We start from the raw sequence: 13,173 nt of genomic DNA, 5'->3' as shown, positions 1-13,173 counted from the left end.
CAGTTGAAAACATTGTTTCTAACTCGTGCATTGGTAAATCTTACTGTGTAAATGGAGGAAATCATGCAAGAATAGCCAACAGGACAGTAATTTCTGAATGCCTTCTTTATTGCATTTACCTTTAAAACATCTGATGAAGGGGAAAAGTGCTAATATACTTCCCTTTTATAGGTGCAGACCCAAATCACAGGAGACATTCACATCAGATTCATAAGAAGAAAGAAAGAAGCACTTTTCAAATGCTTCTGTGTTGCCATGTGACCTGCAGAGGCCCTGCCTAGTTCCCCTAGGAGTTTCTCCGGGCTCTACTTGGCTCCTGCTGAGCATTGATCTAGTACTTTGGGCCTTTTGGGGACCTTGCAGCTGTGAGTTCCCCACAGCCACACAGGCAAGACTTTTGGAGAAAGAAAATGTGAAAGTAGTTCTCCTGGGTCCCAGTAGTTGAATCCCCTTTACTCCAAAAGTTGAATGAAAAAAAAAAAAAGGAATTGCCTTGCAGTAAGTTTGTTTAATGCTTGAGTTGTAGTTAGTCCATGGGAAGGACGGTGCATGGATGGTGCTAATGACCATGGTATAGATGGAGTCATGCAGCCAAAGTGCTTTGTTGCTAGGGTGCCTCCTTCGGGGTGTAATAGCAGCTCTGTGTTCACGTTATCTTGTCCTTTTGCCTGCTGGCTGAAGTTAGCAACACATGACAACGTGAAATAACATTTTTTGCTTGTTGGTGTGTTTATTTTTTGTGATGTAGTTGCCTGTCTGTCAGAGGTAACAGCCTTTGACAGCTCCTTACGTTCACTAGATTTGGCCTAGTATCTACAGCTTGCAAAGTGGTACGATGGCTTTTGCAAGATGCTGTGCTCTTTGGCCTAGATAGAGCAAAACAGTCATGTAATATTTCAGTATATAGACATGAAAACTTAAATTTACATTGCATTACTTGAATATATTGCAGAAATAATCTGTGTGGTCAGCCAGTCCCTCAAGAATTAAGGATGAGTCTATGTAAACAGTCAAAGACATGGCCAAAGTCTGTGTAGCCCTAGCCAGTCTGGTATTAGCCGTAGCAACTTAGGTATCTGTATGGGTTACTTAAAGACTTGTTCTTACTTGCATTTATGTATTCTTTTAAAAGGTTTCAAGCCGAGACCTTTTTGGTCAATTTAAAGCAAAGGTAGGCCAAGTCGAGGGTCTTACCACATGCTCTAACAAGCAAGCTTAAGCATGTTTATATACACTGCAGAGTGATACATTCTAAGGTTTTACTCTCAGAAACTAAATGAAAATAGACAGAATATACATCCTAGTTAATTTGCTGAAGTTTTTCTGGTGTGTTTTCACATACCTGTCTGTGGTCTTGGAGTTTTGTCTTTCTTCTGTCTGAAGGTCAATATTATGCAGCTTTTTCATTCTTAAATAAGACCCTGCACAACTCTTCTGGTAACTGGGTCCAGCATCAGTAGTGTTGCCACTCTTACCCCATAAACAAAATGTCTTCACTGCAGAGAACTCAAAGAGTCGGCCTCCTCCTTAGCCTCATCCTGGATGCAAACAGTGCCTTCAATGTCATGATCAAATTACTGGCATTTATTAGTGTCCTGCTGATAAATGTCTCTTAAGACTTTCTGGGTGCCTGTTGTGTAGCTCTGTGTGTTGCATTAAGATGAACAGCCCTGTAAGTCTTTGTTGGTGAGTCATGGAGAATTTTGTCCGTCCTGGGCCTGTGGTGGGGATAGGGTTTGGCAAATTAACCACACGCACTCAGGTTAGCTTTCAACATGGGAAGGTTTAGTTGCCTTGATTACACATCTCATTCAACTTTTATAGCTGATGGGTGCACAGGAGATGCAGCAGCAGGCTGAGAGCATCTTTCAACCTGCTGAGCATTTTGCCTCTTTATTGATGAGAAGAGAGCAGAGACAATATATGAGCAAAGGAGGCATTGGAGAGAGTTTTCATTTTAAATCCTGCCTGAATTTTCTGTTGTCTGTTTTTGTGGGGTTTCAGGTAAACTTAGTTAAATCTGTTCGATAGGCTGGACAAAATCTGTATCAGCCTTTCCAGCTAATAGTCCTGACATTGCTTTCTAACAGTTCTCCACTGCTAAGGCTATCTTGAGTTGTTCCTTCATATCCTTGCGGTATCCAGACCAACTTCTGTGCTACCAAACCAATGATGTATCTGTGTTAGACCAGTTCTGAGGTGAAGCACAGGAATTCATAAATTATTACAGGGAAGTTCTCAGTCTGTCACAACCTGCTTCTCTTTCTCAGTCACCTTGTTCTTTTCTTTCTACATTGTCCTTAGGTACCTGTAAAATTCCCGGTAGTGTAGTGAGCAGAAGAAAACGCAGTGAAGCAGAAACTGAAAGAAGTTAAAAAGAAGGAGGAAAAAAAAAATCAAAGAAACCCCAGCACTTGTCTCAGATGCTGGGAGACAATTTTGCTGGTAACTCCTGCAGGCGCTGCAGAGGGGTGCTGTGAGGGCCAACTGTTACTGTCTGAAACATGCTGGTAGCTGAATGAGATGTTCAATAAGAGTCTGTCACTAGGTGAAAACTAAAACTGCTGTCTCCCGTTCTGGAGGGTGAGAAAATAGCCCTTGTGTTTTCTCTGATACTTCCTACCTCCAGTTCTGTTGTTTGAGGCTCTGAGGGGAATGATTTATTTCTTTGAAAGCATCATGGGGATTTCAGGCATAATAGTGCTTTGGGACACTTAAATGCCAAGCCTAGAATGCTACTCGGGGCAGTCGTTTGTGAAAAGACTGAGAGGAGTCAGGTGGCAGAAGACGAAGATTTTTACTTTACACCCTCTGCCTTGTCTGAGGTCCGTTCGGCTCCAGGCACATTGACTGGAGAGTATTTATGGTGATGTGGCACCGGGCAGAAGCTTGGGGGAGAGCAGTGGGCAAAATCTGCCCCCTTCCCCAGCTTACATGCACACAGCCCGCAGGGTACCTTTCTGTGGTCCTGTCTCAGCCCCATGGCACCATTCCTACCATGCCTCATTCCCTGTTGCATGTGGTTCTGCACAGCAGAGCTCAACATCTCCTGCAGCGTGCGGGCTCCCTCCTCAGCTCCTGCGTCCTTGCACAGGGATTTCATTGTGTGCTGAAGCAGGAGCTGGGCTTGGACACTGGTGATTAAATGTGGTAGAGACTGCAGCAGCTGAAAGAGATGCTTTTCTGGAGAAGAAAAGAAAGATTGGAGGTGGGGGGATTGTGCATGTGTCTCAGTTTTTCATGGACACATCTTATGCTTCACTTTAGCTTTTAAATGGGATGCAGAGAGTTGAGCTGAGTCAGTTAAATATCAAAGTCATCAGTGCTTACATGCATAATGGTAGGGTTAGGAAACAACTGGGCAGTTTGCAGAGAGTTGAATCTTTCAGGCAATGTCTTCTCTTCAGGTCATGTATGTGGGATTTCAGGATAGTTTGGTCAAAGACAGGTGTCCAGGAGTTGTCCGGGGAACATGCTGAGTTACAGGCTGAGTTGCAGGAATCTGCAATCCCTGATGACACGAACAGATCTGTTATCACTCAAAGCACCTAAGAGCACTCAGAAGTATGGCTGCCGCATCGGACTGTAAATTATCAGAATATGCCAAAAAGCTTCATGCAGAAAAGCGTCTACAGTTTTGCTAAATGAGGACACTAGTTATTTTAGTGCTAATGACTTGCATGCTGTGCACTTAATTCTCTTGAGTCCTTGTAAAAATCATGAACCTCTTTTCGCTTTCGTAAGGGTTCATATTCTGGTCTGTGATATTGTATCTTCTTAGAAGAACAAAAGCCAACGTGTTCATTTAAAAGATGTTTACTTTAAAGAAGGTAACAAGAGAAGCAACAACACTGGCAGATATATCTTCAAAAATTTATAACAAGTTACATACTATTTGCATGATAGTAGTACGTAGTACCTTGGGACTGCAGTTAGGGACCGGGAATCATTTGTGCTAGTCAGTGCATAAACGCACAACAGAGATGGTCTCTGCCTTAATGGTGTTTAACCTTCATCTGCTGCTCTGCTGGGTGCAACTCTGTCCTCTGATCCACAGTCTTCGTTCTTTCCCCTTTTGCATTTCGTTATGTCTGTGTGTAATGCAATTTGAGAAGGACTATTGTAAAGATATTCCCTTGTCTAAGAAAGATCCTACAAGCTTTTCAGCAGCTGCAGAATTAATTGCACATAATAATTACGTCCGTACATGATCATTATTATACCAGCAGCATATTAACCCCATTAAACAAATACAATAGCATTAACACTGAGAAAGACAGGAAGGAGAGAACGTGCTATCAGAATTTCTGTTGGGAACAGGAGAAATTCTTGAAGGAAGGACTTATCTGAAGACAAACAACTACCTGAGCCACAGATAGCAAGGCCAAGAAGCACAGAAGACGGTCATGTGGAAAAATTGGGGTACTTATGTGGTATTTGTTCTTCTGCTGTCTGAGTGTGGGGAAAGTAAAGTTTTATTATCCTTGTTTCCTACCTGGAGAACTAAGGCACAGGTTAATTTCTGTAATTGCCCACGCTCAGACCAGGAAGCTGAATAAAAAATTAACTTTTAACTGGCATAGCTGGCACTGAACAGTGAGCTTGCTTGAGCTGTTAAAGCTTTTTAATTCATACTCTCATCTCATCAGTTATAAAAGGGGGACCAGCCCCAGGATGAGCTGGGATGGATTCAGTCTAGAGAGCTTGGTTGACAGAGCAGTGGAGATGCTGGGGCAATTACTCACTGCTGAGTAATTATCACTGTGTCACGGTGAGCTTGTACTGGACCACTTCTTCTGTATCTTTTTATTCTCCATCCTTGAATATGCCTTGAATAAACTTACAATAAGATAAGCTGAAAAGGTTTTGTTCAGGATAGTGAAGATGAAGCCAGCTGCGAGGGATGTCACAGTAATGAGCAGCTGGGCAATGAAAGGGAAGGTGAAGTGTGGATAAACGTAAGGTATTGCATGGAGGTGGGGGTGGAGTTAAAACTTAATGTGGATGGTCTCTGAGCCCGTCAGGAGTGAGATACTAGGCTTATAGTAGATACCTTCTGGAAAATGTCCGCCCAAGGATCAGCAGCAATAGTGAAAAAAGCAAATCAAGCACATCAAATGTTAGGAATGAACAGAGAACAAAATGAAAAATACCATTATGTCACTAAATACCTACACACCTGCATAATGACTATCATATGCAGTTCTGGCTTCCTCTGTTCCAAAAAAATAAGGCAGAAGTGGAAAGATACAGTGAAGAGCAACAGAGACGATCAGGGGCATGGGAACAGCTTCCATGCAAGCAACAACTGAAGAGACTGTGACTCCTATGATGCTATGACAAAGAGAGATGGGGGAGGATTTCACAGAGGTCTGTGAAATCCTAAGCGTCGTTGAGAAAGTAAATTGGGAACGGTTATTCATTGTCTCTCCTGATACAAAAACAAAGGGTCATAAAATGAAACTAGGAGGTAGCAGGTTTGGAAGAGGAGGAGACAGCTCTTCAGACAATGTGTACTTAAGCTGTCGGGGTCCTCACTGCAGAACATCGGGGATGCTAAAAGTCTACTTGAGTTCAGTACGACAGTGGACAAGTTCATGAAGAAAAATCCATTGAGGGCTATTAAAACAGACACTGCCTCAGGCCGAGGAAGCTTTTGAGTCAAATCACTGGAGACTGGGAGAGTATTTTTGGAGAGAATCAGTATATGCCTTATTTGTATAGACTTACTAAGGCGTCTGGTATTGGCTGCTGTTGGACTGGCTGGACTGACTTGCTACAGCTCTTCCCGTTGTATGTGAGACCTGAGATTGGTTAGGCTCAGAAAACTGAGTCACAGAATAATGGACTTTTAGGGAGCAATTGTGAGATTTTGGTGTGGGATGTTCCGTGATAATTGTACATCCAGCGATAGCTTGCAATTTTCCAGTAAATTTTTCAATAGTTTTGCATTTCTAAAAGTCTATGAGAAGTATAATGTATGTTACATTTGCAGTGTATAAAGTGAAGATATTTCTGAATCAAAGGAGTGTATTTGAAGCGGAGTGTGTGGCGATGCCTCCCTCACTCCCACTGCAGTAAACAAGAATTTCCCCCTCCCCAAATAAGCAGAAAACAAAGCAAATGCTCCCAGAGTAGAACTCTGGTAATTCCAAACGTCTTTCAGAGCTGAATGTTTAATGCAAATCTGCAGTGACTGAAGAACAGCGTTTGCGGGAGACCTGATGACAGGCTGTATAATAAAGCCATGCCTGTGGGCACCACTGCTGTAGTTGAGAAAAGCCAGGCTTGAGCACCCTTTGCATTGTGTGCAGCAGTGTTTCTGTTGCTGTGAAGCCGTGCATTAATGCTTTTTGGTATGTTCTTGGTTATTGTTCCCACCCCTCTCCGAGGCCAGCAGCTAAGCAAAAAGCCTGCTATGCTTTGTATGAAGTGCTGAATATGGTTTGCCCTCATAACAGGACAGACACCTTGTACATCTGGAGAGGTATCTGTATTATGCTTTAGCTGCATAAGTGCAGACTAAAGTTCTAAATGTCCTCGGGGCTGGAGAGTGCAGCGAGCGAAGCATGCTGTGGGCAGCTGGTTCTGCTGCCTGATGCCTGTCCCAGGTGAAGTCAGATGAGGGTTGTCGCTATAAAACTTAGTGGGCACGAGGTGTTGTAGGAGAGCCAAGCTTGGAGGCTCTCCAGAAGCTGCCTTGCTCGGCTGCAAGACCTGGGCCTTCCTCCCAGGCAGTTCTGGTCTCCTGCCCCTCTGCAGGCTGTTACCTTGCACAAAACAGATCACGTATGCTGGCAGTCTACTCCCCTGAGTCCAAATGGTTCTTCCAGGGAACAATGTGCTCCTTTCTGCTGCGTTTCAAATTAAAGGCGCTGCTCATCTGCTCTCGTGTGGCTCGCACATTGCCAAGACTGCCCGATCCCAGCCTCTCCCTTCCACGCGAGCTGCCAGCCAAGGGAGAGCAGACCTGTGTGGAAGAGACCTGGTGGAATGGGGGAAAAAAGTTGGATCCACAGAGCAGCTCCCAGTAGGCAGCTCCCAGCTCTTAAATAGTAAATAGAGTAGGCCACAAGCTGCCTCTGGCCTAAGCCAAATTTTCACAATGTGGGATTGAAAACAAAAGTTTGAGTCTAATTCTCCTTTACACTCTTTCTTTGATACATGTCTATGGCTGCAGTTAACCAGGTTCAAAGTATTTTTGCCCCACTGCAGGTTTAACTGGGCAAGTAAAGCCATGCATTAATGTAGCAACAGTCTTCTGGGACTCAGGTCAGTCAGAGTAGTTAAGGTATCTCTCTACCTTGCATTGAATTGTGCTGCAAAAAAACCCACAGAGTCTGGATCTGGGCCTGGTTTGCCAAGCCATGCTGCTGCTTATTATGTAGGCTAGGAGCATGGGCCTGCCAGCTGGGTGAGATTAAGTTGTAGGCCCAAGGCTATGTTTTATTGCAGGTCTTATTAGTCTGGATTGCAGCAAGCTGACATGGTTATACTGCTTTTGGAAATGAGCTAGCTTGCCCAGAGGGAAAACAGGGAAGTCCATACAGCACTGCGTTATACTCTGCAGTCCACAGACCAAGAGGTCAAGAGTCTTTGGTTGTTTATTTCCTTTCTAAATATAAAATCAAGCGTGGGGTTGGACAGTTTAGTATTGCAGTGTTTTTATTCACAGGTCAGCTTTATTGATAACTGTGGAGCTCAGGGTAAATGAAAGCAGAACTCACGCTATGCTCCTTGCTCCAAAAACAGGAACACATAAATTATAGTTGATTATTCCCCTGAGTGGCCATTATGAGTTAGTTCGCTTAGATAGATAAAGACCGAAATGGGTCATTAGAAGAATCGCAGATAAACTGATTGCCTCTGCAGATGAGCTCTGAAGAAATGTTTTATGGTTGGAGCAGTGCTGATGGAGACGAAGCAGTCTGCATGAGAAGATGTTTGGCCAAACCTCTGTAGTAAGATTGTGCAGCACCAGCCCAAAATGTGTCTGGCTTCTTGCAGCGTTCCTTGATTTAGTACTTTTCACTCTGGTATTAAATGGCGGAGGTGTTGATATTTTATGTGTACATGAACTTTCATCTGGCCACTTGTCCCAGAGATGAAAGATGAGTTTAAAGCAAAAATGTTCTGTAACAAGAACTTCTGTTCCAAAGTCTATCTGAAAAGGAAGAACTCGGAGGAAGTGGTGCTAAAATTGGTCTTGGCAAAATTAGACTTTGTTCCTGCTGCTTTGCAGCCTTTTGTGTAACCGTGGACAAGTTTCATATTCTCAGACATTTTCAGATATTTAGAGGCTGTTTTTCATGTCAGCCAGATAGGTGCCTATCTGGAAGGTGAGCACTTCCACGTTTTAAAGAATATAAGCCTTATAGGTCTCACTTTTTCTTTTGTACTTGACAGAGGTAGCATGAAAGTAAATACACTGAAGAGTGTAAAGTGCTGAGATACCACAGTAATGAGGCAATTACTGAATCTGAACATGTAATTAAATGGAAAATGTTTGCCTTCATAACGAGTAGATGCTCTCACACATGCGTTCCTCAGCAGATAGGCAAGTTCGTCCCTGTCGTAGTTCCACTAATCTCACCGTGTATCCAAGGACGGGTTTTGTTTGGCAAAGTCAGCCAAAGAGGAGAACTTTTCTGTCTTGAAGGACCAGGGTGGACCACAAGGTGAGCTAGGAAGCATTTTCCAATGAGACACCTAGAAAGATGCTGTAGGAGCACAATGGGTGAGACACAATCTTAAAATTTAGTTAGTGAAACAGAATAACAGCTCTGCCTCATAGGCACCAGCTCTGCAAAGTAAATTTCAGCTGCTAAATATATTACCCACACCTACTCTTTTATTTTTGTTCAGGCAAGCTTGATTCTTTTGGCTGGTAAAATGCACCCAGTGGAATATATTTAAGAAGAATAGCAGCCTGATTCTGTTGCAACCTGCACCGCTTTTGTGTCTATGTTTACATGGGGATGACCGAGGCTCCTGGTACTGGCTCTGCGTTGAGCTTAGTCTCCTTCCAGTATGCATGTTCTCACCTTATCCAGATGATAGTTGCAGAACCCCCGCTGACCTTGGTGCTTTGCAAACAGGGTCTTGACACAGAATTACTTAGCAGATTCTGATGTATATTAAAGAAAAAAACATATTTTCTGATTATGATCTCTATTGGTTTAAATCATGATCTATGCAATCCTTGGATTTCTTTAAAGCTAGCTGTGTTACTCCTCACTTGCAAAAGTTGAAGCCTCAGTCAGGGATGTGACATTCTAGACTTTATAACTGCAAGAAACCAATCTGTTCATCACCTGGAAAACTGATGAGGCCATCCTCAAAACAGTATCCTATAAGATTTGAGCTGTGGTACTTGCTTTAATGTTAAAACCTAAAGCATCTAAAATAATAGCCTGAGTTACTAGATCACTGCTGAATTATTCCATATGCTTCATTAGTGGTATTGGCTATGTTTTGGTTCACTCTACAGGGGGACTGCTCAAATGTGTGCCGCCTGTGGTTAGGTGTGATGAATCCCACCGGAGCTCTCAGTGCTGGCAGCAGTAAGAGGGATGGATGATAGCAGGGTTTACTGAGAGGAAAGTTTAGACTTCAGTGCTCTCCACATCTTCTCAGAAAAACAGATAGAGGCGTGCATGGGTGACCGTTCCCTCAAGTGGGATGGGAAGATGAGCTATAGTAGTACTTCATCTGCTGTTAGTCAGGTTGCCAGTTCCTGTGCTCAGATGGTATGTCAGTGAGAGCATATGCTAGCAGTTCCTGGCTGTGTGCTGCTTCTCCGCTCTGTCTGTCTGCTGCCCCAGCAAAGCTGGGGATGCCCTCTTGGGAGCTGCAGAGGAGTTCAGGGGCTTCTGGTACCCGTGACTTCCCTCTGCCCCTTCCTGCCTAGGGCAGAGCCTTACCACTGCTGCTCCATACCCAGCTCTGCCCTTATTAACTCTTCCTAGCCCCTTTTCCTTCTCTGATCCCAACCAAATACCCATTCAGACCTCACCCTCAGCAAAACAATTTTCAGACAGCAGTGGGGAAAGGGAAAAGAGACCAAGGACGTACCTAGAGAATGGATGAGGTATTGGGCCAGGAGCAAACAGAAGGGTTCTCCTTTCCATGAATTCCTGTGTCCCAGAACTCGCCTCTCCTGTGTGACTGCAGAAACGAACCCTTTCAGCTTTCTGCCTACAAATGGTTTGGAAAATGTATCCAAAGTGTGTAGAAAATGTGAGATTTCAATTTGAAAGAAACAAGCTGTGAAATTTAAACAGGGAATTGTCCTAATTTAGCCAATTGATTGTGTTTCAAAATCAGTCTCGCTGAAATTCTTCAGTATTTTGAAATCCCCTCCTCACAAAAAAGGCTGAATACATTAAAAAAAAAAATCCATAAAACCCCTGTCCTCACTTAATTTTAATTCCAGGGAGTTCTCAGCAGCCTCTAACCAAAACCGCCGCATGAGAAATACTTCTAATGCATGTTATGGTGTGTCATTGCCAAGTGCCATCTCTGCAAGTATTGTAGGAAATTGCATCTGTTAGTTATCTTGCTTGGTTTCACATTCAGTTGCTAGGAGAGTCTTCTGTTGTGTTTTTTGTTTCTGATGAGTCTGAAGTTGTAGTAGAATTCAATCTCTCTCAGTGTTACCAAAAGTGAATATTACTGTGGGAACTAGGTCCACCTCTTGGTAAAGTACCTAGAGCCTGAACTCTGCTTTGTCTGGGTTTGAAGTGGTTCTTTCCTTCCCAGCTACAATCAGCAAACTATTTCATATCAGAGCGAAGCCTGAAATTGCTCTGCTTTTCTGTCTAACGAGTAGGTCTTTGTTGGCAAGATTTACTTCATCTCTAATGTTACGCTGGGTGCCGGGTGCCAAATTGGCACCACTAGCTAATGATTGGACTGAGCTTTCTCTGCAGTAACTCGATAGCTGTACAGCTGTGCAGACTCACAATTTGCTCCTCGATTGTCAGTCTCCTGACAGCTTTTTCAGTAGAACAGTTTGAGGAGCGGAGAGCCTTGCTTTTGAGACGCAGAAGTGTTTTCACACCTGAAGTGTAATTTCACACCTTGTGTTGCTCAGCAGATAAGTGCGTAAAATAGCACATCAATCAGGAACAGAAAAGGATAGACGTGCTGTAGACAAGAGACGGTGGCTTGTTATTTGTTTCCTGTCTTCAGCACACTCTGAAATAGTAATCACTCTCAGAAACTCGGATGCAGATTTACTAAGGGTTAGAGTGAGACTTTTCTAACCAAGTGATCTGCTACCACTGCGCACAGAGTGAAGCTGAAAACTTACGCTGAGCTGAGTCTGTGGAGCAGTGGTAGCACAAGGCTTTGCCTACGAATGCTCTATTAGTAGTGAAGGTGAGGTAGTTAATACAGGATGGAGCAAGAGTTTCAAGGCTGGATTTACTGGAAGTCTGGAATGGACCATCACTTCCTTGTATCACCTAATCATTGTTACTCCTTGTATTGGCTTGAATTGTGAATAGAATTGACCTTGAGTCCAACAAAAAAGTAAGATGAGAATTTGGAACAGGCCCTGAAACCTTAGTATGAGATCAAATCATTTCACTGTATATGCAGATTTCCCCTCTGTCTTTTCCAGGCCCCTTTTTGTTTGCTGTTCTAAATAATAGGTCATAAAGGCTTCCTTCCAAAGGAAAGTACTGAAAGGTAAGCACAGCCAAGGGAGGCCCTGGTAAGACAGCTCCCATGAAGCTATGTTGTGAGGAAGAGCAGAAGAAGGTGCAGATATGCCATTTGATGCGGAGAATCTATAGAGATACTCAGATTTTTGACTAGTCTTTGACAGATTTGCTAGGTTTGGGAGCCAGATATCCGGCTTTTTTACAAGAGAGTAGGGGCAAACCATGCATCTCAGTTTCCTTCCTTTCTTCTCCCTAGCTAAATATGAGGAAATCCAAGAGGTGTTTTACCTGCTGCTCCTCATTCCATGGATTTTACCAAGGAGAGCAGTCCAATTCTGTTCTCATCCATCGTTTAGTGCTTATGCAGACAAAGCTGTTCTGCTTGGAGTTTTTTGGGTGTTTTTTGGCTGCTTGGTGCTTTCGTTTAGTCTGTCATCTATGCCAGGAATTTTTCTTCCTCTGTTTTGTCCTAGACACCTATGGAAAGCTCTGTCTGCTCAACTCAGTGGGCCAGGAGATGTCTCGTTGCAAGACCTCCATCCGTCGAGGACAGCCCAACCCTGTATACAAGGAAACTTTCATATTCCAGGTTGCCCTGTTCCAGCTGTCCGATGTCACGCTCATGATTTCCATATACAACAGACGCAGCATGAAACGCAAAGAGATGATTGGCTGGATTTCTATGGGTCAGAACAGCAGCGGGGAAGAAGAACAAAATCATTGGCAGGAAATGAAGGAAACGAAGGGGATGCAGGTCTGCAGGTGGCATACGCTGCTGGAATCCTAATAGTTACGAGGGTACCCCACGGGTCCTGGGACTGTGGGCTGCTCTTCCCTCCTTCTCAGGCAGCTGGAAACAGTTACCCCGTGGCAAGGGCTGAGCTCCGACAGGTCATGTATGCTTTAACATGACTTTTCAGCCTCAGCTGTCGTGGTTAGAGGTGGTGATGCCTGGGAGGCATGTTTAGTTCTTGTTTTTCCTGCATTTACCACATCCAAATAACTAACCATTGGGAAAAGCAATGGAAAAATATACAAAATCCTCTCTCTGGTCATTGTCTCGCTTGTTTTGTCATAGGCTCAGTCATCACAGACTGATTTTGATGCGGTTTTCTTCTGAAGTAAATTCTCTTCCCTCTTTGCTCATATTCACGTTAATGATGATTGCAAATATTCTTGATGCACAGATAGCTTATTAGTCTAGCCTGTATGCAGCTTACACTTCCTCTCCTTTACTATTGTGTTTCTAAGTCCTAGAAATAAACGTTTGATACCACTGCAGACTGGATGATATATTTTTCGGGCAGCATGGGAAAGCACTACAGAATTCTCTGTCAACTTTTAAGTGCCTAGACATAACTGTTGTTCTCCTATAGTAGCAACTAATATTATTCATTAGGACTAAACACTACAAGTATTTTTAATTAGGTATGCTGTGCACTTGTTAGTCTGTATTGCCATAGGTTTGCATGAGAGATAGCTAGCATCAGTTTTGTATTGTGGT

At 43.5% G+C, this 13,173-nt stretch overlaps 1 protein-coding gene across 8 annotated transcripts in view; it reads left to right on the top strand.

Annotated features, from left to right (window-relative positions):
* Window positions 1-12,945, top strand: part of SYT16 (synaptotagmin 16) — a 113,488-nt gene extending 100,543 nt beyond the window's left edge. For 6 of the 8 annotated variants that reach the window (XM_068947357.1, XM_068947355.1, XM_068947356.1 and 3 more), the window contains one exon: window positions 12,143-12,945. In XM_068947357.1, the coding sequence (XP_068803458.1) occupies window positions 12,143-12,456 (314 nt within the window). In that variant the 3' untranslated portion in view covers window positions 12,457-12,945. Of the gene's footprint in view, window positions 1-8,865; window positions 9,029-12,142 lie in introns of all 8 variants that reach the window. The other 2 variants (XR_011141701.1, XR_693529.2) reach the window with 1 other exon arrangement.
* Window positions 12,946-13,173: the final 228 nt, after the last annotated feature.

Source organism: Struthio camelus, chromosome 5, assembly GCF_040807025.1.
Source record: "Struthio camelus isolate bStrCam1 chromosome 5, bStrCam1.hap1, whole genome shotgun sequence".
Classification (NCBI taxonomy): domain Eukaryota; kingdom Metazoa; phylum Chordata; class Aves; order Struthioniformes; family Struthionidae; genus Struthio; species Struthio camelus.
The sequence above is the reverse complement of the archived record's forward strand: the minus strand, read 5'-3'. Positions and strand labels throughout refer to the sequence as shown.